This window comes from Erpetoichthys calabaricus, chromosome 10 (assembly GCF_900747795.2).
Source record: "Erpetoichthys calabaricus chromosome 10, fErpCal1.3, whole genome shotgun sequence".
Classification (NCBI taxonomy): domain Eukaryota; kingdom Metazoa; phylum Chordata; class Cladistia; order Polypteriformes; family Polypteridae; genus Erpetoichthys; species Erpetoichthys calabaricus.
This window is the reverse complement of record NC_041403.2, coordinates 81546494-81573508: the sequence shown is the minus strand read 5'-3', so window position 1 is coordinate 81573508 and position 27015 is coordinate 81546494. Positions and strand designations below refer to the sequence as shown.

General features: G+C 33.4%; 1 protein-coding gene across 4 annotated transcripts in view; it reads left to right on the top strand.

Annotated features, from left to right (window-relative positions):
* Positions 1-27015, top strand: part of szt2 (SZT2 subunit of KICSTOR complex) — a 382417-nt gene that overhangs the window by 110440 nt on the left and 244962 nt on the right. For 3 of the 4 annotated variants that reach the window (XM_051933248.1, XM_051933247.1, XM_051933245.1), the window contains exons 21-35: positions 1318-1428; positions 2090-2290; positions 4667-4773; positions 8126-8264; positions 12681-12962; positions 13412-13616; positions 14169-14216; positions 19669-19796; positions 21652-21922; positions 22906-23080; positions 23436-23528; positions 23683-23764; positions 24375-24656; positions 25119-25257; positions 26186-26302. In XM_051933248.1, coding sequence (XP_051789208.1) covers positions 1318-1428; positions 2090-2290; positions 4667-4773; positions 8126-8264; positions 12681-12962; positions 13412-13616; positions 14169-14216; positions 19669-19796; positions 21652-21922; positions 22906-23080; positions 23436-23528; positions 23683-23764; positions 24375-24656; positions 25119-25257; positions 26186-26302 — 2380 coding nt within the window. The remainder of the gene's footprint in view (positions 1-1317; positions 1429-2089; positions 2291-4666; positions 4774-8125; positions 8265-12680; positions 12963-13411; positions 13617-14168; positions 14217-19668; positions 19797-21651; positions 21923-22905; positions 23081-23435; positions 23529-23682; positions 23765-24374; positions 24657-25118; positions 25258-26185; positions 26303-27015) is intronic. The other variant, XM_051933246.1, reaches the window with a different exon arrangement.

Sequence of the window (27015 nt, the reverse complement as noted above, 5' to 3'; positions counted from 1 at the left end):
GCACACCACCGCGTAGAAGAGGGCGCTCGCCACAACCGTCTGATAGAACATCTGCAGCATCTTATTGCAGATGTTGAAGGATGCCAGCCTTCTAAGGAAGTATAACCGGCTCTGTCCTTTCTTACACAGAGCATCAGTATTGACAGTCCAGTCTAATTTATCATCCAGCTGCACTCCCAGGTATTTATAGGTCTGCACCATCTGCACACAGTCACCTCTGATGATCACGGGGTCCATGAGGGGTCTGGGCCTCCTAAAATCCATCACCAGTTCCTTGGTTTTGCTGGTGTTCAGGTGTAGGTGGTTTGAGTTAATTTTGAAGGCTGGGATCAAGTCCTCTTTTAAGACTTACTTAGTTGTTTACTGGAGAAATTCTGAGACTTTTTTAAAATAACAACATAGTAACTCTCAATTTTGAAATCTGAGCTAAATGCAAGTCATTTTTATATAAATTAAATTACTGTGCCTAAATGCAGAGGTGTCAATATTTTAAAATTAAACTTAATTCTTTTTATAGAAAATTACTTAGTGTTCGAAATCACAATTAAATTTCACAAAAGTTATACAAAAGACAGTCTTGCTCTGTAAATATGAGAATTAAATGGTGCAAAAGGTACAAAACAGTGTTTCAGGAAGGCAAAAAGCTTGCATCACCTCCCACAAGATACCACTAGGTATATAGCCTTCTTGAAATATTTCAAAGTCTTCAACTCTCATGACCCTTTCAATGAGGAAATATTCAGTTCAGGGTTCCTTGGTCAGGTCTCTTACTTCTAAATCTGTGGTTTGACTTCATTCTTGGAGAAGTTATATCCTTCATTCTGTCTTAATTTCCTGTGAGTTTCAATAGTGTGCCTTTGGCTTAAGTTGTTTTTCCAAAATATAAAATTACACATTTTATAGATTCAGATGCTTGAAAAGTTCTCCTATATCTTTACCAGAATTCAAAATCACAGAATTTTTCAAATATCCCTTTTTTGTGAATTAGTACTTAGAATATGTAGTTACAACAAATGAAGATATTTCCTAACTACATGGTGTGAAACTTTGGTACTGACATAGTTAGTTAAATACAGATTCAATGATCGGTGAAGTATAAATTGCTCTCTCTGCCTGTTTGAAAGGCCATCTGCGTTTTGTGTTTGCATTAAATATACAGGTTAAATTAAAAAGTAATTAAGATGGAACACCTTATGTGAATTAGTAGTGTTGAATTTCTAAATGGGTGTCTTTTATAGTGTGTTAAAATGTGTGATATAAATAAATATTTTTCTTTATGATATTGTGTGTTTTTGAATATGTGTTTATCTTCTTCAGGTGATATGCGGAGCAGTGACTGTATACAGACAGTCCCCTTTCAATTTGACCTAATTAAACTTCTTCCAAAATGTCAGCAGATTGAGGTCTTTTTCCTTACTCTTGGCAGAGGTATAATAAGTTTTATGCTATATCTTAATTTGTCATATACTGTGTATTTATATAAAATATGATTGTTTGTTCACAAATGAGAATTACTGAAACTGTAGTGTAATTAAAGAAAAATGTTGTTGTTGGAATTTTTTTTTTTTTTTTTTTTTTTTTTTTTTTTTTTTTACAATTGTGCATTTACATTTAATGAAATACACACATGGAATATTATTATAACTTTTATTCTTATGTACCCATGGGTGTTTATAGTTTAAATAGTCAAAAGATAATTACTGACACAGTTTAAATCTGTTTATTGGATTTTTATAATCTAAATATTTTATATCATGTAGTATAGTAGTACAGTACTTATTATAGTTTTGGTAATCTCTGTTGTAAATGTCATTGTTTCTGTCTTAATTCAACATTTGAGTTTTATAATAATAAATTATCACAACCGATTTTATGCATGTGATAATTGATAAGCAATGTGTAGCCACATAGGTGAACTCATTGTCATTTTAAAGACCCAGAAAAAGGAATCATTCCCCAAACCAAAGCAAGATGCATGGTGGGGTAAAGTGAGCCTAAAAGTTTTGTCACTCTTTGTGTACAACTTTTAAAAATTAATATGTTAATTTTTGTAGACTACCATTAATCTATAAATTAATTTTGTTTGCAGTGGAAGAATATGACATGTCTCAGGATTTATCTGCCTTACCAAATGAACTTCTTCTGAGTCTTTTCCATGGGAGTCTTCAGCAGGACCTAAATGATCGTGAAATCCCATTGGCTGATGCTGACCATATCGCTTTCATGCAGCAGGTTTTGCAGAGAGACAGAGATGGTCATATTGCTCCCTTTGTTCTTCCTGCTGTTAATGGTAAAGATGGAAAGCCATTTAAATTAATAATGATATGAATGAATGTTTTAATCTTTTTCATAACTTCCTTTCATTTGAGTGAACCTTTGCTAAGGCATTTCCAACTGTTTACTTCTAACTCTCTTGACAATTATACTGGTTATAATACTCCAGTATACTATGTGAATTTTAAATTGCTATAGTTCTGTTTTTATTTTCATTGTATGTGTCTTGCCTGAAAGCTGAGAGGAATAATAGAAAGAATGGAACCAGGAGATGAAATGTATCCTTAAGCCATTAATGGGTCAAAGCTGAAAGGATGTTAATGTACCAAAGCCTGAACAGAATTTGAAGAATGAAGTCAAAGTGGAAAGCTATTAGTTCAAAAACATGAATTCAAAAAGTAATGCACACAAGTTCTTTATTTTTTTCCAAAATCTTGGACACTGAATGATCCATTGCACTGATATTTAAAGTGTTGTGCCAATCATGATAATAATAAATAAATGTTATTTATATAGCACCTTTCCCATGCTCAAGATGCTTCACAAAGTCTCATAAAGAATTAGCAAGTATATGTAACATTGGATACAGATGTTTCCTGTATAGAACATTAATACAGATAGATACAGGATATATAAAGGCATTAAATAGAGTAAAAGACAATAAACCAGAGTAAAATACTAAATTCAGTACTAATAGAAATATAATGCACGCTCAAATTATACTAAGCATCTGGACAGAGAGGAAGACTGAACGAGCGGGCAGAATGTCATGTTAAGTTAAAAGCCTTACTGAGCAGATGACTTTTAATTTGTTTTTTAAAAGAATGAATGGAGTCAGCTGATCTAATTAATTTAGGGAGGTCCTTTCCAAAGTCTGAGTGCTATACAGCTAAAAGCCCTGTCACACATACTGTAGAGTGCAGTTTAGTATGGGACACAACACGATTGCCAGAATCAGAGGATGATGACAGAACCGGCCACAAACAGAACAATGCCCCCTGGTAATTATCCTCACAATGGGGCTCCCAAACTGGAGGTACCCATAAGCAAAACAAAAATGGCATCCAGGAATCTTTTTGGATCTAAAAAAAACCCTAAACACATGTAGGATTTTTGAATAAAAAATGTATTTCTTCTGCAATAAGTTTTTTTTAAATATACTGCACATAGCATCATGGTTTTTGGATCTTACTTAAATTTACAATATGGAAATCTGTCTCCACTTCATTGCAGTAGATGATGCTGTAGTTACTAATGCAAAAGTAAATGTATGTAAATTGTTCATTCCTTTTAAATGTTTGTTGACTACCTTGACATGCTTTTTTTATGATGAGAATACTCAATTCAACTGAGTTTGTTTTTTATAGCACTCTTAACAGAGTGCAGCTACAGAGTGCTCTAACAAATTCGCAGGTAAATGCAATTGCAAACTTTACAAATTACTAATTACATGATGAACATAAAGAGAAACACTAATCTGCCTCACCTTAGTTTTACAAAACTGAGTGCAAGTGTGAACATGACAGTGAATTTGTGTGTAACGCACCGTTATCCCCCAGTAGCTCAATAAATCTTCTCATGTCACTGTCCTCAATTTAGGTGTTGAAGCGAAACAATAACAATGCTTTTTGAAAGTAATACATATTCTTTTTTTTGTAATAGCAACCTAGCTATTTTATAGTACACAGGGATCATCTATTGTCCTTTAGGTTTTTTTTACAAGCATGAGTACATAACACTAAATAGTAAGAACTGTAGTTTTGTTTCTGTAATATATACCATTAACTTGTGATGCATGTTATTGTACATTTCTTTATTTCATTTGATTCAACTGCTTTTTTGTTTTTTCTTCTAAATTAATTATGTACTAAGGAAAAAAAGTTAGGAACATATAATACGAATAAATTACATTCCCATGTGTTCGTCATAAAGTAGCTGTTTTAATCAAATCTTTAGTTGAATAAAATGAGGAAGACGGAGTGATGCTGATGCGCACTCTAGGTCACTTTAGCAAGCCATATAGTTAAAAATCATATTTTGTTAACAGCAAGAATTACATGGTAACAAAGAAAAAAATTAGGCTTTATACTGCAATTTTTCTGCTTCATTCAGTTGACTTGTCATTTAAATAAGAAAGCCTGTTTTTGTGCAAAGCGAGGGTTGCTTTCAAACTGTGTATAAAACGTTTTTTCTATTCCATTTCAATGAAAATAAATAAATAAATTACCTTTTCATTTTATACTATATATTTACCATGGGATTATTTTACTTTGTTTTTGTTGGATGAACTGTGCAGATAGTTGTACATCCGAGTTTTGATTTGTGTATAAATGTGTTTTATTAATGGTATATACCCAGACTTCACCATTATTTGTGTATTTTGTAATGGCAGAGGAATGCCTGAATTCAGGGAAGTCCCTAGAAAGGCAAGATACAGTGATGTCCTTCCGCACTGTTGGGAGCAACAAAGAGGTAACTGGTTCAACTAGCACCCTTCAGGTATATATCTTTTGCTTCACTTCATTTTATTATTGAATTGATTTACTCACTCACTAAAAGTGTGACAATGTGTTAACAGTGTGTGTGAGACAGTTAAACTGTGTGAAGATTTTAAAGCAGTATCACAGAATTTTAAACATGCTTAATGTATTTTTGTCTATATCTGCCCAGTGCCAAAAGTGTCAGATTCTATTATTATTATTGTATTTTGTTCTTCAAAGTCAGATTATAAGGATGTCATTTCAACTTAGTAATTGAACTTTATGAACCAATTTACTGTGTTTATTTGGCATTAAAAGTTAATAAATGAAAATATCTGTAAGGTAATTAATGGAACCTTATTCAGGGAAATATATTTCTTTATCACTGTTTAGTGCCTCTCATTGGCTGTAGTCTGACTAATGTGAGAGCTGAAAATTTTTAAAGGGAAATGAGTGCAGCTGGTTATGATAATGCACTTGTAGTTTTATTCCAAATGTGATCCTTCTTGGGAAATTTTATCTTTGATCGTTGCAGTGGGATGGAGAAAGTGGCTTTTAACTGGTAATTACAGTGGATTTATAAAGTATTCAGACCCCTTCACTTTCTGAACACTTTATTGTGTTGTAGATTTCATTTTAAATAGATACATTTGAAATTTTTGCCCATCAATCTACACTCAATAACCCATAGTGGCAACATGAGAAGAACATGTTTTCAAAAAGGCCTTCAAATACAGTGGAACCTCGGGTCACGACCATAATTCATTCCAAAACTCTGGTCGCAACCCGATTTGGTCGTGACCCGAAGTAATTTCCCACAAAGGATTGTATGTAAATACAATTAATCCTTTCCGGACCATACGAGCTGTATGTAAATATATATTTTTTAAAAGATTTTAAGCACAAAAATAGTTAATTATACCATAGAATGCACAGTGTAATAGTAAACTAAATGTTTACTTACTTCTTCTGTAATGTTTACTCCTTCTGCTTGGGCTCTCTCGCTCGCTCGCACTCTCACTTTATCTGTCTCACGCTCTCGCTCACTCGCTGTCTCTCTTTCGCTCACCTGCTTGCTCGCGTTCTCACGCTGTTGTGCTCACTCTCTCTGTCTCGCTCTCTCGCCGCACAGGGAATGCACAGGGAGAGACTGAACACGTGTGGAAATCATTGGCGCGTACAAACCGGAAGGGAAACTGGCTTGTTCATCACCCGAGTGTGTGGTCGTGAACAGATGCAAAAGTTTGTCGAACTTTTTGGTCATAACCCGATTTATACGTGGTCCGAGACATTCATGACCCGAGGTGTATGTTACAAATCAAAAACTGAAATTTCTCATTTATATTTAAACCCTTTGCTATGGCATTCAAAGTTGCTGTCCAGTGCATGCTGTTTGGTATAATTATCCTTGTGATGTGTTTAGAAATTGAGTGGACTCCTCCTGTAACAAGTTGAATTTATTGAACAGGGCACACACCTTTGTATATTTGGTCCCCCAATTTAGAGTGCATGTCAGGACGAAAAACAAGCAGTGAAGTCCAAATAATTCTCTGTAGACTTCCATGATCAAATTGCCATAAGGTATAGGTCAAGGCAAGGGTATATAACCAGTTCTAAAGCTTTGAGTGTTTTGTTTTTAGATGAGTATTTCTACTGATAATGATAATATAGACAATATATCTGAAAATTGTGTATGTAGTATGTATGCAGTACTATATATGTTTTGCATTAATTATTACAAACTTTATAATTTTTAAGTCTCACTATGGTTTGGCTCCTATCATATCGTCAGATATATTTTTTTAATATATGTTTTTGGAGTCTGTCTGTGTGGTTTTTGGAGCAGCTACTTTTAATCCTCTGCAAGTATATGACTTTTATAAAGGACTAGTGCATGTGCTAAAATTTGTTATTTTTAAACAGTTTTGTGTTTTGCTTCATCAGATGAAAATTTCATCCTTTTTCCTGAAGAGCTGTACTTCATATCCATTATGTTAGCAAGCATTTGTGGGAAATAAATATAATTATATCAGTCCTTCACTTAAAACGTTAAAAAGTTATTTAATTGTACTAAACTGCTTTTTAATTAGGTCAGCAATTTGAGTAAGTGCAGCAGTGCTGATATTGGTTAAGGCATTTTTTGTTTATGGAGACCTGGAAACTTGATTGCTACTTCTTATACCTTGTCACAAACTCCACAAAGAGCCATAGCAAGGTTTGGGGCATCCACCCATATATTGTTTTCCTGGCTGCAAATTGTAATAAATGACAGCACTGATGTGTACAAACTGGAGTCCAAAACAACAACAACAAAATTTATTTATATAGCACATTTTCATACAAAAAGTAGCTCAAAGTACCTTACATAATGAAGAAAAGAAAAATAAAAGACAAAATAAGAAATTAAAAAGACAACATTAGTTAACATAGAATAAGAGTAAGGTCCGATGGCCAGGATGGACAGAAAAAAAAAAAAAAAAACTCCAGAAAGCTGGAGAAAAAAATAAAATCTGTAGGGGTTCCAGGCCACAAGACCACCCAGTCCCCTCTGGGCATTCTACCTAACATAAATGAAATAGTCCTCTTTGTAGTTAGGGTTCTCACGGAGTCACTTAATACTGATGGTCATACAGACTTCTGGCTTTTAATCCATCCATCATTGTTGGAACATCATGGTGCTTTGGGTAGATGGTGGTGGCACAAGCCACCACCAAAAGGACACCGGAAAAGGAAATAGAAGAGAGAGTAGGGGTTAGTACAGATTTTGAATGAATAGTTATTATAATGAATTGGATATACAGAGTATCAGGATTTAAATTACAGTGAAGTTATGAGAAGGCCATGTTAAAGTAATGTGTTTTCAGCAGTTTTTTTAAAGTGCTCCACTGTATTAGCCTGGCTAATTCCTACTGGCAGGCTATTCCATATTTTAGGTGCATAACAACAGAAAACAGAACTGAGGAAACAGGGAAAAGGCGGAGGCTTTTAAAGGTCAGGGTAGGAAGTGACATCAAAGGGGCCGGGATCGGAAAGGTCTTCAGCCATAGGCCTGAGCCCGGATGTGACATCAAGGGGGCCGGGGCCAGCAAGGCCTTCCTCTATAGGTCCGGACCCGGAAGTGACGTCAACAGGGCCAGGTGGAACTTCCCATGAATGGTCTGCAGGAAAGCGAGAAAAAGAGTCCGTGAACTCTGCCACATTCCAGTCAGATTTGGAAATGCCCTCACCTAAGCCCTTTAGCTGCTTCCCATGCGCACGTGTGTGACAACCTATAGTTGTAATGTTGTTGTTTTTATTACTATTGTCTTATACATTTTCAAAAATATATTGTGCTTATATGATGATTTAGTGAATTAATTCCTTAATTTCAGAGCTTTGGAAATGCTGAGATGGCAGATGAGGACTTTGCCCAACCTAATGGAGAAATTTATTTCCCTCGGTGGAAATGTTATGCCAAATATGTCAATACACAGCAGATTTTTCTAACATTCCTTCCAGCTTCATTTGCAGGTAAATTACAGACTTTGTCATTAAATGTGTTTTATGTTATGTAGTTTGCAAACTCACTTATTAATTAGTCATTAATTTAGACATTGTACATTCTGCCCTTTTAAGAATACATTAACTGAAAGTTTAGATAAATACTTCTTCCACTGTCATTTGCCTGAAGTGTTAAAAAAATTTCTTGACATGTTTATAGTTAGATAGTTGTGAGATTTAAGGAATAAAGAAAAAATATTCTAAAAAAAAATTAAACTTAAGTTTTGTTAAGAATTTTAGGTTACTGACTAATGACTGGTTTTGACTGTAATTTCTCATTTACCCATTCTACTAAGGTTTTCCCAATCAGTCTATCCCAGTTGGTCTTAAAATTACAATTTCTATTGATTGTGTTTGAATCTCTGCCTCCCCAAAAAGAAAAAACTATTATTAGTTATTCAGTCTTTCAATTGAACATTTGTTATTGCATAGAGTTTAGGTTGATTACTGACTGAAAACTGGCTCCTGGTATGAGATACTGTGAGTATGTTGTTGAATGTGTACTGCCTTGTACCAGTGGTGTTAATAGGGACAAGTAGATCAAAAATAAATGATCAAATTGTTAGGACCAATCTGAATATTGCCCATGTTTATTTATAAAGAATTAACTTTGCAGTATCTGACCCTTATACGCAGTATTTAAGGAATCTGCAAGTTTAAATAAGCATTCATATAATAAAACAAAGATTGCTTTTCCCCTGCTATTTGTGGATGAAAATACATGATTTCTTGTAAATCATTGAATATATAATTATTCTTATGTAACACTAATACTTTTAATTATAGTGGTACAGAAGAGTAGTAGATAGCACTGCTGCATCACAGCTCCTGGGACTCAGATTTAATCAACCTGGCCACTCTCAATGTGGCACTTACGTGCTTTCACTCCATGTGAAGTTTTATCTGATTCAAGCATTTTTTTTACTTTAATCCAAAAGATGTGCATACTGGGTTAACAAGTTGGCCCTTAGATGTGCTTTCAGACTATTCTCTCCAGTGTTTCTGAGGCAGGGTTGGGCTGTAAATTATAATAATATACTTGTTTTAAATAAGTAATAATACACTTCTTTCAAAAGCATACAGTAGATGTTATGATTAGTGAAGTTACTGTTTTTCCTTAATGCAAAAACAAATTATATCGAACTGCTTATTTAAGATATGTTTCATTTGCTTCCAAAGGAGTCCTTTCCAGTGCTTGTTTTAATCCTGCAGTTCTTAATAATGCAGCAAGAATTAAAAATGCATACTGTACATGTGCAAAAACAAATGTATATATTTGAATTCTGTTTTTTTTAATTATGTTTTAAATATACTGAAAAAAGGGTTTTGAATCAATATTTAACAGACCCTGCATTTCATCATTTTGACTTTCACAGATTATTCCTGTTGTGTTTAAAAAGTATTGGACAATTTTATTTTATTCTTGTTTTTGTAATTGAAACATGGCTTCATAAATATAAGCATTTAACATATTCCGAAAACAACTACCTCAACAACTATAATTGTGATATTTTGCAAAATCATTGGTAAGTCACCAGATACCCTCTATACCAGTGGCTGGCCATGCATTTCACATCTAGGTCTTCAGTGGTGTCCTACCTGAATTAATTCACCTCTCAATTCCATCATTATGATGCCACTGCTCTACAAACCGTCAATATTATACAGAAACACAGTATAACAGGGCATTGCATCACAGACAGATACAGTATGACTTATAGCGAGAATGAATGCCATTACTAACGCAAGAAACCCAATTAACACAATTCAAGTCTCCTTTCACTGCAGCCGCACATATATCATCTCTACTAGAAGCATCAATGTCAACCTAATAAAATAACAAAAATATAAAAAACATAAATAAAATGCAATATACTCACCAAAAACACTGATTATTTGTACACAAAATCCATTCTTCTTTCTTTCCTCAAGAACAGTTCATCATTCACTCTGTTGTACCGGTTATCTGTGTATTTCAGTTCCAACAATAAGTCCTTTTCGATTGCCATGGAGGCAAATGCTGAAAGTTGAATCTGTCCAGTCGTATTTTTGGCATTAGTTTTAATTTTCTTTACAGCTGAAAATGTCCGTTCGACAGAAGCACTAGACACGGGGATAGTCACTGCTAAACATGTCATTGTGTACAGCTGTCCCATGCTCTCACTCACATTTGAGCTTTGAGGCCCCTTCAGTCAGTACTAAATTCAGTTGATGTGCATAGCAGCGTATGAATAATGCATTATAATAATGGAGTATGTCTTTAACCATTTAATCCAGATGAGATGACTGCTGCATCATCAAAACACTGTGCCACAACTTTATCCAGACATTCAAATTCCTCCAAGAAACAGACAATAAGAGCAGCAATATCATTGGCTCGCCTGCCACTAGTAACATAACATCTTCAAATCTGACAAACCGCTCCATAACACCTGTGTCCGTCACGTAACATAGGACAAGTCTGAGCTGTGCTGCATTACTTACGTATGTCTGTCATCTCATCCACCATAAAAGAGATAAAGGGTGATTTATTAATCTTCCTTTTTATCTCTTCTCTCATCACTTCGGCAGTAGTAGATGTCCCACAAAACACTTTGTTAGTGCACAGGTGGTAATGTAAGTCTGTGTTGTTTTCAAGAAAGAAAAGAAGAAGCTCCAAATAGTTACTTGTATTTGTGGATCCTGCACTTTCATCATGTCCCCTAAATGAAAGTTACTGTATACCCAAAAATATGATACAATCTATGAGTCTTTTCAATATTTATCTATTTTTCTTCACCTTTTTCTTGTGGAGCTCCATTTCCCTGTGCACTTGTTCGTTGAGCTGTAGATTCATGCAGGTTTTCCCTAATGTTTTCAAAAGCACAGTTGCTTGTAAGTGTCCAGCTATACTTTAGTTACTCGTTGCTGCCTTGGTTAGACAACTCAAGTTTGCAAATTCAGTGTGTCTCCAAACACCAAGTCGATCTGTTGCAAATAAGAGGCATTTCCAGCAATACAATTTGCAGTGCTCCTTGGAGGCTGTGAGCCATGAGTACCACTCATAGATACTGGCTTGAATGTGGTGGACAAACCCTTTCCCAGTCTGGAACAGGCTTGCTAGCTTCGGGGTTGGCTGACCTTTTCTCACGATGTCCAGCTTTTCTTGAAAAGTCCATCTTCAAAATGGCTTTGTAACTACTATATATCTGCAACCAAATCAATCTCTTCTCCTCTGTCAGCCATTGTGGGTTGAAAAAGCAGCTATTAAATCTACATGAATATGTTTTAGCTTGAGCAGATTGCTACAGATCGCTCGCTAACCATCCAATCACAGGGCGTGAAAATGCTGACATTATTATATGCCTTCTAGATGGCCCTGATGTCCCCAGCTCGAAATCTGATTGGTTAAAGCAACAGTTTCATTGGCATCTATTTTAGGCTACAGGTGCCTGCACTGTTGGTTCTGAAGGCTCAAGGCAAATTTCTTTTACCCTAGCAACACATAATGGCTGAAATATGATTGGATAAAATCTCTAACATAAACATACACTACTGGAACAGCGTAAAGAAGAGAAAAGCTATGAAATGAAGAGAATAGACTATTGCGAATTATTTAGTACATATCATGGAAAAATATATTAATAAAAAATAATAAAATAAAACATAAGTCAGTGATTATGACTTGTGTTTAGGCTAACAGCGAAGGTCTTGCTGGCCTTGACGGCCCACCACTGCTTTATACATATACTGTACCTTGATCTACTATACAAGGATTTATAGCAGCTTGTAGGACATAGCTGTGTAGGAGGGCTATGTATGGAAACATTTCAGAAGGATATCTGAACCTGTGTCAGGTCATAAATGAACAAATAAACAAGTAAAATATTTATAAAAATCCTGACAGTAATTATTTAAGGTAAGTACATTTTGGAATTACAGAAAACATTAATACTTTTATATATCATGTCCCCTAGACATTTTAATAGCAGTAGCAAGAATTTAGTTATGCATTTATGAAGAACTGTGATAGGTGTTTCAATTTTGTTTTGTATTAAACATATAAAATTTAATTCACTTACTCCCTGTCATGTCCATTTTGGCATAACATGTTGGTGAATCGTCTACATATTTCAAAAGTGAAACATAATTTGAATTTTTCACTGCTTTAGGAAATGGAAACTTTCTATTTATCAATTTATTTAATCTGGGTGGCAGCAACAAATTTGCTCCTAAAAACACTGCATGGAATATATCTGTTCCTTTCTCTGTTTTGAACATTCAGCAGATTGTTCATCATGATTAGTCAAAATTTTCATTTGAAATGCCCTATGAACCTTACTTTGAAAAAAGCATATTATTAATAGGTCATCCTTAATTAACAATGTGTAACTTTTCTTCCCCAAGATATATTAAGTCTTGCATCAACAGGACCAGACAGAAAAAAACAACAGGAAATGGATGAATTATTGGAAGAAAACTGCAACAGGCAAAATCAGAATCCAAATAACTTTCATGAGCAGCTAAATGAAACTTTACTAACTGAGGAGCAGCAAATTATAGGTGTAGCAAATGGAACAGAAAAAGCAAATGGTATAGAGGAATCTGCTTCATTTGTTTCCCTGTCATCACTCAATAATGATAAAGATAATGGTCAAATGAAAAATGAAAATGGCACCACTGTAAAAGGTATTGAAAGTGATGTAAATTAAGCAAAATGTTTGTTTTCCAGTTATAAAAGCATCTCACATGTGTAATTGAAGCTGTCTACTGTTTTAAGTATTTTTTATTTTTCCACCGTATTTATGGGACTTAAAAAAAATTATATGGGGTAATTTTTCTTAAGTTTGTTGTGGTGGTCTTATACATTTTTAAATTTATTATATCTTAATATATCAAACTTTTATACACAGTACTTTTTCTTTTGTTCTAAATATGTTGGCAAGATGATTATTAGGCCTCAGATAATTCTAAATATAGACCACAAAATTTTCTGGGTTGGTGAAAGTTTCCTTCTCAAGCTATTCTAATGCCTAAGAGAAACATTTTCATTGTTTTCATATTTATTTAAGTAACATTATGATAAGATTATACTGGTATTTTTTAATAGACAATTCTTTTTGGTTTTTTTTCTCCAGTGGGAAATAGTAAAGAGAGCATCCAGTTTGCAGAGCCACAAAAAAGGGATATGCATATTACCTTTAGCCGCCAAGGATCTCAGTTAGAAGGAAATGACCAAAACAAACCACGCTGTCCTGTGTATATTTATAACTGTTCTCTTGATTTGCTGCGAGAGCAGCTAGTTAATCCCCGGGTGGAAAAGCACCGAGACATCTATTTTAGGTATGCATATTCTCTAATTTAAATTTTACTAAGACATAAAAATATTCTGTATTTTAAAGTGTTTTGAGTAACATAATGATAATTAAGGAAGAATGAGCAATTCCACAATTATATCCCATTTAATTCTCTGACAAAATTGGGTAAAAAATGAGATATCAAAATAAAAAAATTAAAAAATCACGATTTTTGATTGAATGGATCAGGTCATCATACATCTTTTCCCAATGTACTAAGACAGTTTTAGACTTCTTAGGATTATAAAAAGAACATGTTTTGCACAAAAATATTAAGTAACTGACTATAATATTGACTTAATACCTACAGCATAAGCAAAAAATACAGTAATATCGTCTGCTGCGCCAGAGGGCAGGATTATTTTGTGTTTGCCATATCATTCACATCATTAAACTATCTTTTAATTGATTTTATATAAAAGATCTACATGGGTTTCCTTTTCTACTTAAAATTTTAATTCATAATTAATATACTGGTAAGCGTCTTTTCTGTGTGTTTTTTTTTAATATTTAATATTTTTGTTTTAAATGAGAATAGACCTCAAGATGCTGATTCCTGGGAGTTATATCAGCAGATGAAATACAGGTAGCATGATTAATAGCTTCTAGCTCACATGCTTTTTCTAAGCTTCTGAAGGTGTTTGAAGGCATGTACTTTTTTTCCGTGGTGATGGTTCTTTAAACACTAGCTCAGAGAAAAATACAGTATATCCAAAGCTATTCAAGTGCATTAGATGGGAGGAAGAATTGTTAAATTAAGAGTTTTTGTTAGATTTTTACTTTTAAACAATTGCTGTTTTCTGTAGGTACCCATTAGAAACTAATACAATATAAAAATTGGTTAAAATGTTTAAAATATACTTTTGTATTTTTTAATCTATTACTTTAGAAATCAGAAATTTTCAGCAATTGTAAAATTTAATAAGTATCTGTTTGGATTTTGTTCAGAAGTACCCAGACCCCAAAACATCACAGAAACCCAGGTCACTCTTCTTCTTTTCTCAAAAGGGGGAAGCAAACAAATAAAAAAGTTCGAACAAAACTGTCCATTAGTGTAGTAAAGGCAATCACCTAATCCACAAAAAGGCATCCCACTTGGGAGTCTTACTCTTTTTTCCCCCAGGGAATCCTCATTTCTGCTGTTGCTGAGAGGAAGTTGAGAGGAAAGTCTGAACCAAGACTTGGCATTATATCTGTTTATTTATTTGTGAAGCAGCTTCCAGGTCTGCCATGATTCAACAAAACAACTGTGACCAAATCTCAAATACTCCCAAGCTTCAGCCATTCTGGCCATCTGGGCTGTTCCTTCTTAATTGAAGATCCTGTCTCTCTAGGCTGACTAAATATACATTATTTTAACTTGTGTTAAGCCAATCCTTTATACAGTATATTACCCCATCCTGGTAATATACTAGTCATCATCCTAAACATTACTTTTGCATTCTGTCCATGACATCTCAGCTACAGATGTTCTGCAGCAATTAAAGTAAATTAAACATTGTAAATTGAAGCAAACAATTTACACAGGTGTCCCAACTTCTTTTGGTTACTTAAAAACCCTCTATCTGTCCTAAAGCAGAGTTGCAACAGACTATGTTACTACACCCTCTGAAGTACTACTTGGACAATATTCCGGTGTTAATGGCACGAAAACGGCAATTAACAAATGAAATGAGACAGAGCATTAATACCCTTAGACGTTTAGGCCTTTCATTTAGAGAAATTGCAAAAAAAAAAATCAATGTGTCAGTCAGTACAATCAAAGGACCACTGGAAGAAACTCTGATAGGAAGAGATCTGGCAGACCCAAAGTCATAACCCAATCAGAAGAAAAGTTTCTGAGGGTCCGCTTGCATGAGAGGCATCTAACAGCACAACAGCTTCCAGCACAACTTAACAGTGATAATAAAAAAAAAAAGTCTCAGAGGAGACTTTCCCTGTCAAACCTGCAGCACAAAGTGGCAGTAAGAAAACTATTCCTTAAAGAACAAAATAAGGCCTTGAAATACCGGCTGTGGACTACTTCAGACTGGACAAAGTCTCCTCTTCACAGTTTGATTGAATTGTGACTCTGGTAGTTTATTGCTTACCTTTTCACCATTTTAGGTCATTCATTGCATTCCAACTGATTAATATCACGGATCAGGAAATGTGTTGAAATTGCAGCAATGAAAATGGACTCCATTTATGTCCTGTATACATCACAGATCAGGAAACGTGTTGAAAATATATTCAAAGACTACACTCACCTGTGTGTTACCAGCCAGTAATGGAAAAAACTACTAGACATACAAATGATTTCTTTCCTACTTCAGTCATTATGGTTAAACAGTCTCTATTTCATCCCTGTCATTTCCTGATTTATAAACTTTTTGGTTCAATCTAAATTAGATGTATTTTATGTTTATTTAATAAGACATACTGGGCAGGAGTGCAATTCTAATTTGGCATATTGTTTTATATATTTTTGTCTTGTGTGATACATTTTTCAGTACCACTGTATATAATATTGTGATGGAGTCTTGTATTGTATATTGTGTTGTTGATTGTATTTACTTTGTTATGTTTATGGATGTAACACAGAGAGAAATTCCTAGTAACTGTGTTGCCTGGCAATAAAGTTCCAAATAAGACAGAGTGGTGGAACTGAATTGCTGCTGAGGATGGATTTTGGGGTTTGGCCATTGTGAAACCAATTTTGTTTCCCTAATTTGGTGGTACTTGAGGGAGGTCCTCAAGTACCACCTAACAGCTGCTTGTACCAAAGGTTGAGCACGACCGCTCTAGAGTATTGTGTTTAGTGTGTGTTGTGCCTTATCCTTCATTAACTTTTTTTTTTTTATTATTTTACAAATCACAGGTATCTTAATCTGTTTTTCCCCTTTGAGTTGAATAAAAATGAAACAAGTAATTTTATACTTGTATTTTATTACAATACAAAATGTAGATTATAATAAATCACTACTGTGGGACATTAAACATTGTTGATTTGAAATAATTTGGCTTGTTGTGTTGTACAGTATGTCAGTGCAGATATCTCATTGTAGTTTTGCTGATTTTTGTCAAATACATCATTCTAGAGATTTGACAGTATGGTTATTTTGTGATAAACTGATACACTGTAGTATTATAATATTATTCATTATGATATTTCAGTTGTACATTGTATTCAGATTATTTATGCCAGAAACAATGCATTTTATTGCTACTTAACATAACAAGATACATCAACCTTCCTATAGAAGGCGCTCAGCCATCCTTAAGCACTTTTGTAGCATTTACAATGCAGAATGCCCTGTATGTTTAAACTGTGTGTTTGGTTCATTTCAGTTTTCACAAGGTTAGGGGTAAAAAAAAAAAAAAAAAAAGACTGATATGAAAACAAATATTTTAAAGCATTATCATATTAACGTCAAGTAATCAGGAAGCCTTGGAAACTGATGTAATTGAAGAAGAAGAGAATTTTGTGTAGAAGAAGCCTTAGCCGAATTATCCTGTCATTTTGGCTGCTTTACTCACATGTCCTGCAGTCAGTTTGTCCCCCCTCCTTCTTATATTGATAAGTCAACATTTTTAGAAGATGTACAGTAACTCATGAGAAAATGTTACATGAGAAAAAGGGAAAAACGTTTTTGTTGTTTTTAAATAAATATAAAAGTAAATGAAAAGAAGTGAATATGAAACATTTCCCCAATAGTTAATTAATAATGGACTTTTGTATGTATTTTAAAAATTGCAATAACATATTTTGCTTGTGTATGACAGTTTAATAGATTTATTGTGAAAACAGCGTATAAATTCTCTTGTGATATGTACATAATATGACTCATTCATGTATATTTAGATTATGTATTTATTTTCAATTATTGGTTTATAATGCTGCTGCAAACCTAAAGGTGCATATCACAAGGAATCACCAAGAGTCTTGATTACATAATTCTCCAGTGTTTTGGATTTTTTTCTGAAACTAATATTCCAGGTTATTCTAAAGATTTTGCACAGATCCCAGAAATCCATTTCCGCAATTTTTGAAACGTTTACAGAAACTGATATAAATTAATTCAAGTGATTTTTTTCTTGATTAGGAATTAAAATCTGTTACAATTATATAGCGGTAAGTGTAATTAGAATATATGATAAACATAATATTCTCAAACCTGGTCAATCTGTTTTAGGGTTATGGGATGCCAAAATCTATTTTTCTAACACATGATAGCAAACAATCCTAGACTGGTTGCCAGTCCATAATGGAGTCTTACACCCACATTTGCATAGGACTAATTCAGAGTTGCCAGTGTGGGATTTCTCTTCTAAATCAGACTTTACTTTCCTGATTTGTGGCTCAGACGTGGCAATAGACTATTTTTCAACAAATACTCCAAACATATTTGCTGTAATGAACAAAGTAAAACACTTTATTTATCATTTGATAGTAGAATGTGATTATATTCATTTTTACAGACGGGAAAATAACATAAAACATGAATGCAAGTTAGCATGGGTTGTTCTCCTTTTTGTCCTATAAAGGTGGAGCAAACTTATGTATTATTTGTCCCCTTTAACTTTTATCTGAAGAATTGCCCACAGAAATGTACAGAATTAGATTTAAATGCTTTTTCAAGATTTATGTTATTTTTGTTTCATCCAACTGCAGAGATAAATCTTTTCAGTTATACATTTTTAAGTGCATGCATGGTTTGACACAGAAGCCTTGATTTTCTTCACAGCTTGTCTGTTGTTGCTCCCCCGTGCCCAAAGACTCCCCTGTAAGGGTGGTGTACATTGTTTGAAGCTGTTTTGTCTCTGTGTTCTGGCACCTACTCGGACATAAAAAGAGCCCTTGCAAGTTTAATTTAGTTTAGTATTGAATTTAGGAGATTATTATAAGAGCTAAAGATTTACCATCACACAGGTTATTGCTTTTAGTAACAAGTAACACAAACAACTAGAACTATATATACTAATATGTTCACTGACTTTATCCTAAATACTTGCCCGGGTGTGAGGTGGCATGAGAAAGAAGGAGATGCATGCTTTCTGTACTCTTGCTCTTACACACTCACTGCTACGCATGGTGGCATGAGAAGGTACAATGCACATGCTTTCCAAGAAAATCGCATGTATTTTTTCATATGTATATCTGACCTGACTAACTGATTTTGTCAATCAGTGTTGTATTGGGCTTGCATTTGATGTGGTATCAGCCTTTGATAAAACATCTTGCACAGATCCTGAAGTGTCCACAAAATGTCATTGGTGTACATGGGTAATTTTTATTTAAAGCAATTAATGAACATTTGCATTTCAAGCTATTTCAAGCTATTTTTCTGCAGTATATGAAAACTATAAATTTTAATAAAGGTCAAACCTTATTCCCTGTAATTTAGCAGAAAAGAAAGGTGTTGTCTAGATATATTTCACTATATGTGATGACTTCTCCTCTGTAATGTGACTTCTGTTTCCTGGAGTTTGTGTCAAAGTTGCAAAAACAGTTCTGATCATCAAAATTAAAGTTATAAGCATTTTTTGATATGATATGAGTTTTTAGAAGTAAATATTTTCTCTTGCACACATTTCTAGCTCTCAGATTCTGTGTTCAGAGATTTGTTTGGTCATTTGTGTTGCACAATTTTTAGCAGCAAAAAATATAATTTAGATATAAATTTATAATTGGATTTCAAATAAAATTGTGCAGTTTTTTAAATATTGATGTCATAAGTTAAAGTCATAATTTATCTTATTGGCAGAACGAAAGAAGTCTGAAAATAGACTGTTGCTTGAGTACGAGAATTGTACGTTTATGGTTTAATTTGATGAAAATTCCCTATTTTTCATAGCTTTTTTCTTTGTGGGCTTTTATGTTGCTTGTTTTTGCTTTCTTCCTCTGTACAGCTTAATGTTTAATTTATTAAACAAGCTAAAGTACTTCTATTTTCTCTCAGTTCTTCTTTACTTAGTACTAAAAATCGATTGTAAAGTTTTTCCATAGACACAGATTGAAGCTTTTCCTTGTCAATTATACTTTTTTGTTTTTATAGGTCAATGTACCAGGAGCGTAGTACCAGTACCTCTTGGACTGATCTCTTGGCACATTCTCACAAATACAAAGTTCTGACCAATTACTGCAGCCTACTACAGGAACACTACCATCAAAGCTATGTGAAAGGTATGATTAGAGTTTCTAATTACTTTAGAATAATTAACCAGTAACAATATTTTAAACCTTTTTTGTTTTATTTTTTTTAGTAAGCAGAGTCAAATAATATAATAAATACATTATACCGGTAACTCAAAAATGTTGAATGTGGCAACTACAGTTTATTTATGTAAACCTTTAACATACCACATGCTAGACAGGTACACTGTTGATTTAAGATTTTATTTAACTGAAAACAGTATTAATACAATTCAAGGTATACCTTTATCAAAAAGAGTAGTGAATGAAATCAAAGGCAAGTCAATTACAGAAAATAAAGTTTTCTGTAATTCAGAAATATATGTTTCACGACATCAGAATAAATTGCTTTGTTATATGGGTCGGGACTTGAGAGTAGGGTACAATGAAATAATAATAATTGCATATTGGCTGCTTTATTTTTCATTTAGATAACAAAAACATTTTTTGACAGAAGTTTAAATGAAAACTTTATAAATGTAAAACAAATGTAGGACTACAGACACTGAAAATATATAAATTGTTGAATGGAAGTTTGTTTTTTTTAGAGAAAATCATTTATTAATCCCGAAGGAAATTACTTATGTTACAACTTTACAACAGACAAAGGACATGTTACACTAAGAGCAAGTATAAAGTAATCATGTAAATATAAATAGAGCATAATAAATGTAAGTATCAAACTAGAGTGCAGAGTGTTGCACCTTAAGTTAATATTGTACATTTTGAGAACAAATAAAGTTATTCTCATGGGAAGAGCAGACAGTTTATTGCACAAGAACAGATAGTATGTTGCATATTTGAAGTACTTGAAAAATGTACCTGGATATCCAATAAAGAAAAAGGGTAATAGCTTAAAGTATGGGTGAGTGACCGGAAAAGGAGTTATAGAGTCTGATGACTGTGGGGATGAAGCATTTTCTGTGACATTCAGTGGAGCTCTTGATGCTAGTCAGTCTACTGCTGAAAACGCTCCTCTGTCCAACCACAACACTATGAAGTGGGTGATTAGCATTTTCAATAATAGACCAAAGCCTAGACAACATTCTCTGATCTGCCACAGTTTCTAAGCTGTCCAGTTTCTCTCCTACCACAGAGGAAGCCTTCTGAATTAGTTTGTTTAGTCTCTTGATGTCTGCCACTTTCATGCTTCTCCCCCGGCATGCCACAGTGAAGAAAAAGGCACTGGCAACCACACTGTCATAGAATATCCGCAACATAGTGCTGCTGACACTAAAAGATCTGAGCTTGCGTAGGAAATACAGCCTACTTTGACCCTTCTTGTATATGGCCACCAAGTTCTTTAAATTTAAGTAACTTTAATAAAACTATGAGAAAGCGCCACAAGTGCCTTTTCCAGATTATTGGGACTTATTTTTTAGTTGTTTTATTTCAATTGATAATGTTAAAATCTAATATCACTTCTGCAACTAATTGTAATTCATCCAAAGGGAGCAAGTAAATGCGAACACAAATATTATGTAAGCAGGTTTTCCTTGAAAATGAAGAGTTTAATTTTCTACAACAAATACAGAGTAATACTGCTTAGTGTAAATTCAACAGAAATAATAAGGTAAAATACATGTAGCAGTAGATGTAAAGCAACACACAAGGTAAGTGTTTTATGTTTCAATCAAAACTTTATTTTTGAATCACATGCAATGAAAATAATGAAGAATCCTCTTGCTGGATTGACATATGACATGCTTGTTCCTGTTGCAATAGGCTTCTGCTCAGTTTGACCCCAAATGAGATACATAAATTAAAATTTTCTTGTGTTTGGAATAGCAAGATACAATATGACAGTGGCAATTTTTTCTATATGCATGTCATTTTTTCCCCTCAGGTGTTTATCGTAGTTTACAACAATCATACCACATAAGTTCACAGGATATATTGACAGCAATGGATTACTGTGAGGAGTCCCTAAAGGAAATTGAAATCACAACTTTTCTGCAGACCTTGTGTGGCCATATCAAAATCTTTAAAGAAAGTTTTGACCATCCAGTTGTGTCCTTAGATGAAATTCCACCTATTACAAAGACTACATTCACGGTTGGAGTGAATGAACCAGACGAAGAGGGATCTGATAGAGGACCACTTGTTTCCACTTCCAGGTATGAGATATATATTCTTTTTAAATATGTTAATAACTTTTATATAGTAGTCTTATATCTAGGGTTATACAGACTAAAGTTTAAGTTTACCTACCAGCTATAGCACAACCAGTTGCACAAAAAATGATTTAGGAAAGCTCATATAAATAGAACTAAACTTTATATAAAGATAGTAATAATTTGTGCTTGAAAACTTTGGCATTTTCATCAAACAAACTCTCTAAATTATGTAAATAAGTAAATTAGTAAATAAAAATATGCAGTAAGCATGCTATACCAGTAATGGGGAAGATCAAAGCTTTTTCAGTTATAGATATGTTGAAAGTGGTCATTGCTTTATGTGACCTTGCAAACTTTTGTTATTGTCTCAAAAAGAACAATCTGTGATGAACTTTCTGTAACAAAAAAGGATGTGCTGTCCAGAAACCTGAAGTTCTCCACCATTTCTACTACCTTTTTGATGTATGAATGGAGATGACACACTTCACAAAGTCTATACAGTCAAGCATTGTGTCTCTAACTTCCCTTTTATTTTTTTAAGCATGATTTTTACATATATTTCCCATACAGAGTAATACATTCCTTTTGGGGTATTCAAAGGCACTACCTTTTCTTTTGACTAACTTACAGCTCGCTCTGGGTTATCCTACCACATTAATATCGTAACCATGCTATTACATTGCTTGATTCCAAGTTAGGTTGTGTTTAATTTGTATTGTATATTATTCTGTTGTTCATGAGGATCTCCTTAGAAAATCTACTTTCTCAATCCAGAGACATTCCAGTAGGTCAATTGATTGTCTTTTTGCTTTATTGATTGGTCATTGTATGTAAAAGTATTGGAAACTCTGGTAAAGTGGTAAGTTTTATAAGAACAAACACTTGTATGTTTAATTTTTGTGCTAAAATAATTTAATTCTGCCTTTTTATGAAACAGGGTGAATGTGATTGCTTAACTGTATACTTGTTTATTTTTTTACTAGTGTAGAGACGGAAGATGTCAGTGAAGCAGAGTCTCGAGGAAGACTCTCTAATCCTGCTTCACCTCTTATATCTGAAGTACAGGAAACACACAGAAGATATCCTGAATTCCCACTTTCACTTTTGCACACAAATCAGAAATGTGAGCTTTATCCTGATTTGCATCAAATCATTCAGGTTAGTCCAGAAACAAGAGACATAAGCAAAAAAAAAGCCCTTAATAATTAAGAATGTTTAATTATTGTGTTGTACAGTATGGTTTGAAGTGCAAAAATAAACAAGTACAGTACTATAGGAAATACAATAAAAGGCCAATAATTAACAAAATGAATGTTCATGTGTTACTTTTTAGTAAAAATTAATTCCTAAAATGTGTTTTAGACACTACTCTGGCTTTTGAATATAACTTGGGTATTACAAGGTTCTGTAATGATTGTTAAGCTTTGTGGTATTTTTAAAAAGTAACTCTTTTGGCTCATTGTTTTGAGTCAGTATTTAATTCCATTTTCAAAATACATGCATGTATTTTTAGGACAAGTTTCAAGAAATCGGAGCACAATATTTCAAAATAGTGCCTTCAAACCCTCATTACTTTTTCTACTGTCCCACATCACAAAAGAAGGAGGTAAGTATAAATAGACTAAGAAATGAGATTTTCTTTTCTGTGAAAACAATTTATATTGCGTAAAAAAGCTTGTAGATGTCTTATTTTAATAGTAACTGTTACTTTGATTTAACTAATATTAATTTTTCATTTATTTATTTCTTTTTGTATTGAGGATGGTGTGGATCGAGGAGAGGTACACAGGAGACCCAGCGATGAGATGGAGGTGTCTGAGGCAGAGCTGGCAACAGAGGACGGTGAGTATTGTCCAATAAATAGTGTCATTTCAGTTAGTACTGGGTAAAAATGGTGAACTTTACAGATAAAAAATACATGCTCTTATTTTATTATGGGAGCCATTTCTTATAATAAAATATTGACTTAATTTTATATTAGCATTTTCTTGCCTTGGATCAAGCACTGCTAAATCCCCATTTTAAATCATAGGATAAATCACTGACATATGATATAAACATTATTTCAGAAAACTCCAAAGTCTTTCTAGGCTCATGAACTTCAACTTATATGTAGTCTTTTTTCCGTACAGCACATAAAAAGCTAAGATTTTTGTGGTAGACTTTAAGAGTTGTTGTTCTCTTGAGCCATAACAAACAGTCACAATATATATTTTATTTTCAAAAAGTCGAACATTACAATGGCATGCTACTTATTCAAACCAGAGTCAACCAAAGATAATTTTAATCAAAATACTTTGAATTTTCTGGAAGATGTTCATTGTTGAAGATGAAACTCTCACACTCTTGTTTACTCAGATGTAGCCTTTTTTCAGATACACACTGACAGTGTTTTTTTAATTTCATTAGTTTAGAAATATATTGAACTTTTCTTTTCTTTCATTGCTTTCAGAAAATGTGTCTGGCTGTTGTATTGTGACAGAAAGTGACACTGATCTTGAAGTTGAGTACCTAGAACGCTTGGACCGTGAATTACCTGGAAACAGTTCTCTGTCTGACTCTAATACTGTCAATCAGGATGAGGATTCTTTCAGCATTTTGGAAGGAGATTCATTTCTGGAACCCGAAGAACCACAACATGAGCTGCCTCCTCTTTTTGTGCACCTCACATGTTCTATCAATGTAAAGAATTGCCATGGTTCTATGCCAATGCAGACATTACCTACTTGTCTGGGTGAGAACATTTTAAAGTAACTGTAGATTTTTGATCAACTGTAATGGTAATCCAGTCAGCAATTAATGGTTAGAGTACTTTTAAATAAATTTAAATATGAAAACAGAACTTCAAAATGCATGTTAATTATTTAAGTCTTTCATATTCATTTATTTCAGTTGAATATAAGAGTGTAACAGGTCACAAAGTATACAGTTTATAAAAAGAAAGTAAAAAAAACAAAACAACAAACGTTAGACCTCTTAAGCCTCAGGTTACAATTCTGATGTCCTTTAGTAACTATTCAGATTTGATTGTTTCCATCCAAAGCAGAAAAATTGATTTTTATACATTCATCTATTCAGACAGTATTATAACCTATGTCTGTGTGTACTTGCATATTTTATCTGTCCAAATGATGATTTTATTAATGTATGTTATAGATCATAGTTTGATTGTCTTTTGTAAACTTCTTTATTTCAGGGGAAGTGATAACATGTTTGGAGAATGCAGAATCAATTCAGTCTGTAGATTTGAATGACTTATCTGTGACTCTTGATATCTTCGTTCTTACACTACCACTGGAAATTGAGATGATATCTGCAGATACACATCATAAAAGGTATAATGTTTTAATATTGTATAAACAAAACATGCAGCTATGCATGTTTTTTTCTTAAGTAAACTGATATATGTCCAATCAGGAATAAATTAGTCTTTAGAACATTTTTTCTGGAGTTTTAAAATCTGTAGCAGAGATAATTATACACTTTACTGATGCTTTGAAAGTTTATGAAGATACAAAGAAGTATATGTTAAGGTCTGGTTACTTAAGTAATGTAATGAATAAGGAGTCATAAATGCATTTTTGTAGTACCTAAACTAAAGTGTTACCTAATTTTTTTTATTATTAAAATAATATGGCTTCATTCCTAACCCTACAGATGTCTTTTACTACATTTGCATGCACTGTGCATTTAACCATTTAATAATAATTATGCTGTATTTATTTTATTAAAAAATATAGATATCTATTGACATGTGTTAAAAAATTAATACAAATGTTTTATGTAGAGTTTGGGGTCCTTGAGCAAAGAAGGCTCAAAATCAAAGGTACCAGAGCCGAGCTCACAGATACTCGTTTTTTTTTTTTTAAATGTGTCTGTTCATTCTAAGAATATTACTTTAAATACTTCTTATACCATTGTAACTGCTTCCAATTCTCCACTGGACTGATATAAACAGTATTGCATGATAATTGCAATGCACGGAGTATAAATTCTCTGCAATATTGTATATGTCTGTAAGAAATAAATTCTGCCAACATGCGACTGGAAAAAGTACTTTGTTTTAAGTGAATTCCTACCTTGTGCCATTTGTTCCTGGGTATGGACTAGGACTACAGCCTCACTTTATTAGATTACTGTATTTATTTATGGTTATGTTAATGCCTTGGTTTGTGGTGTATCAGTTCTTTATTTGCATTTAGTATTGCTGTAATTAATATTATTATGTATCAGATGAGATGTTTGTTGTTTTTTCTGTGCCAGGTATACGTCAGAGAGCAGTGTTTCATTAAACAGATCACCAGCACAGCCTTCATCTTACCTTTCTGATGAAGAACTCATGCAGAACATGGATAGACTTCCTTCTGAAGGAGAAGATAGGTAACAATTATCTATATATCGCTCTATACAATTATGTATAATACAAATTTCACTTACTGACTTACTCATCATCAAGTACACTATTTCCCATTTAGCTGAAAAGCTGAAATTTGGCAGGATGGTACATCTAGGGCAGTAGGTATTATCTTAGAACGGGCATTTCGATATACCAATATTTAGGACTAAAAAACCCTGCACAACAGAAAAGCTAAATACCCCAAAGTCTCCAAAATGCCTTGACGGATTTGAGTGAAATTTGGTGATGTTGTTTTATTTGTTATTAGTAATGTTATAGTGAATAGCAGCTCACTACTCAAAACGCGGTGCGCCGGTCTCAAACCCGGTACCTTTGAGTTATAAGGCAGTAGTTCTTACCTCTACGCCAAGAATACATATTAACTTCCTGTTAATTGACATTTGAGCTTATGTTTTTAACTCATTGACAGAAACATGCAAATTGAATGATTTTTTTTCTTTGGTTATATTTTTGAATAAAAGCGCACATGTTTATTTGATATTTGGACTAAAGTCTCCACACATTATACACTTCACGTCATTATTAGTATAACATGAGAAAAGATAATCTCCTCTGTACATGGTCTTTACATGTTCTGAATTCAGAATCAATTTGATCATTATATTGGCGACCTTCACCCTTTTCAATTCTGTATGTTCCAGTTGTATTATTTTATTTTTTTTAAATAGGTATGTAC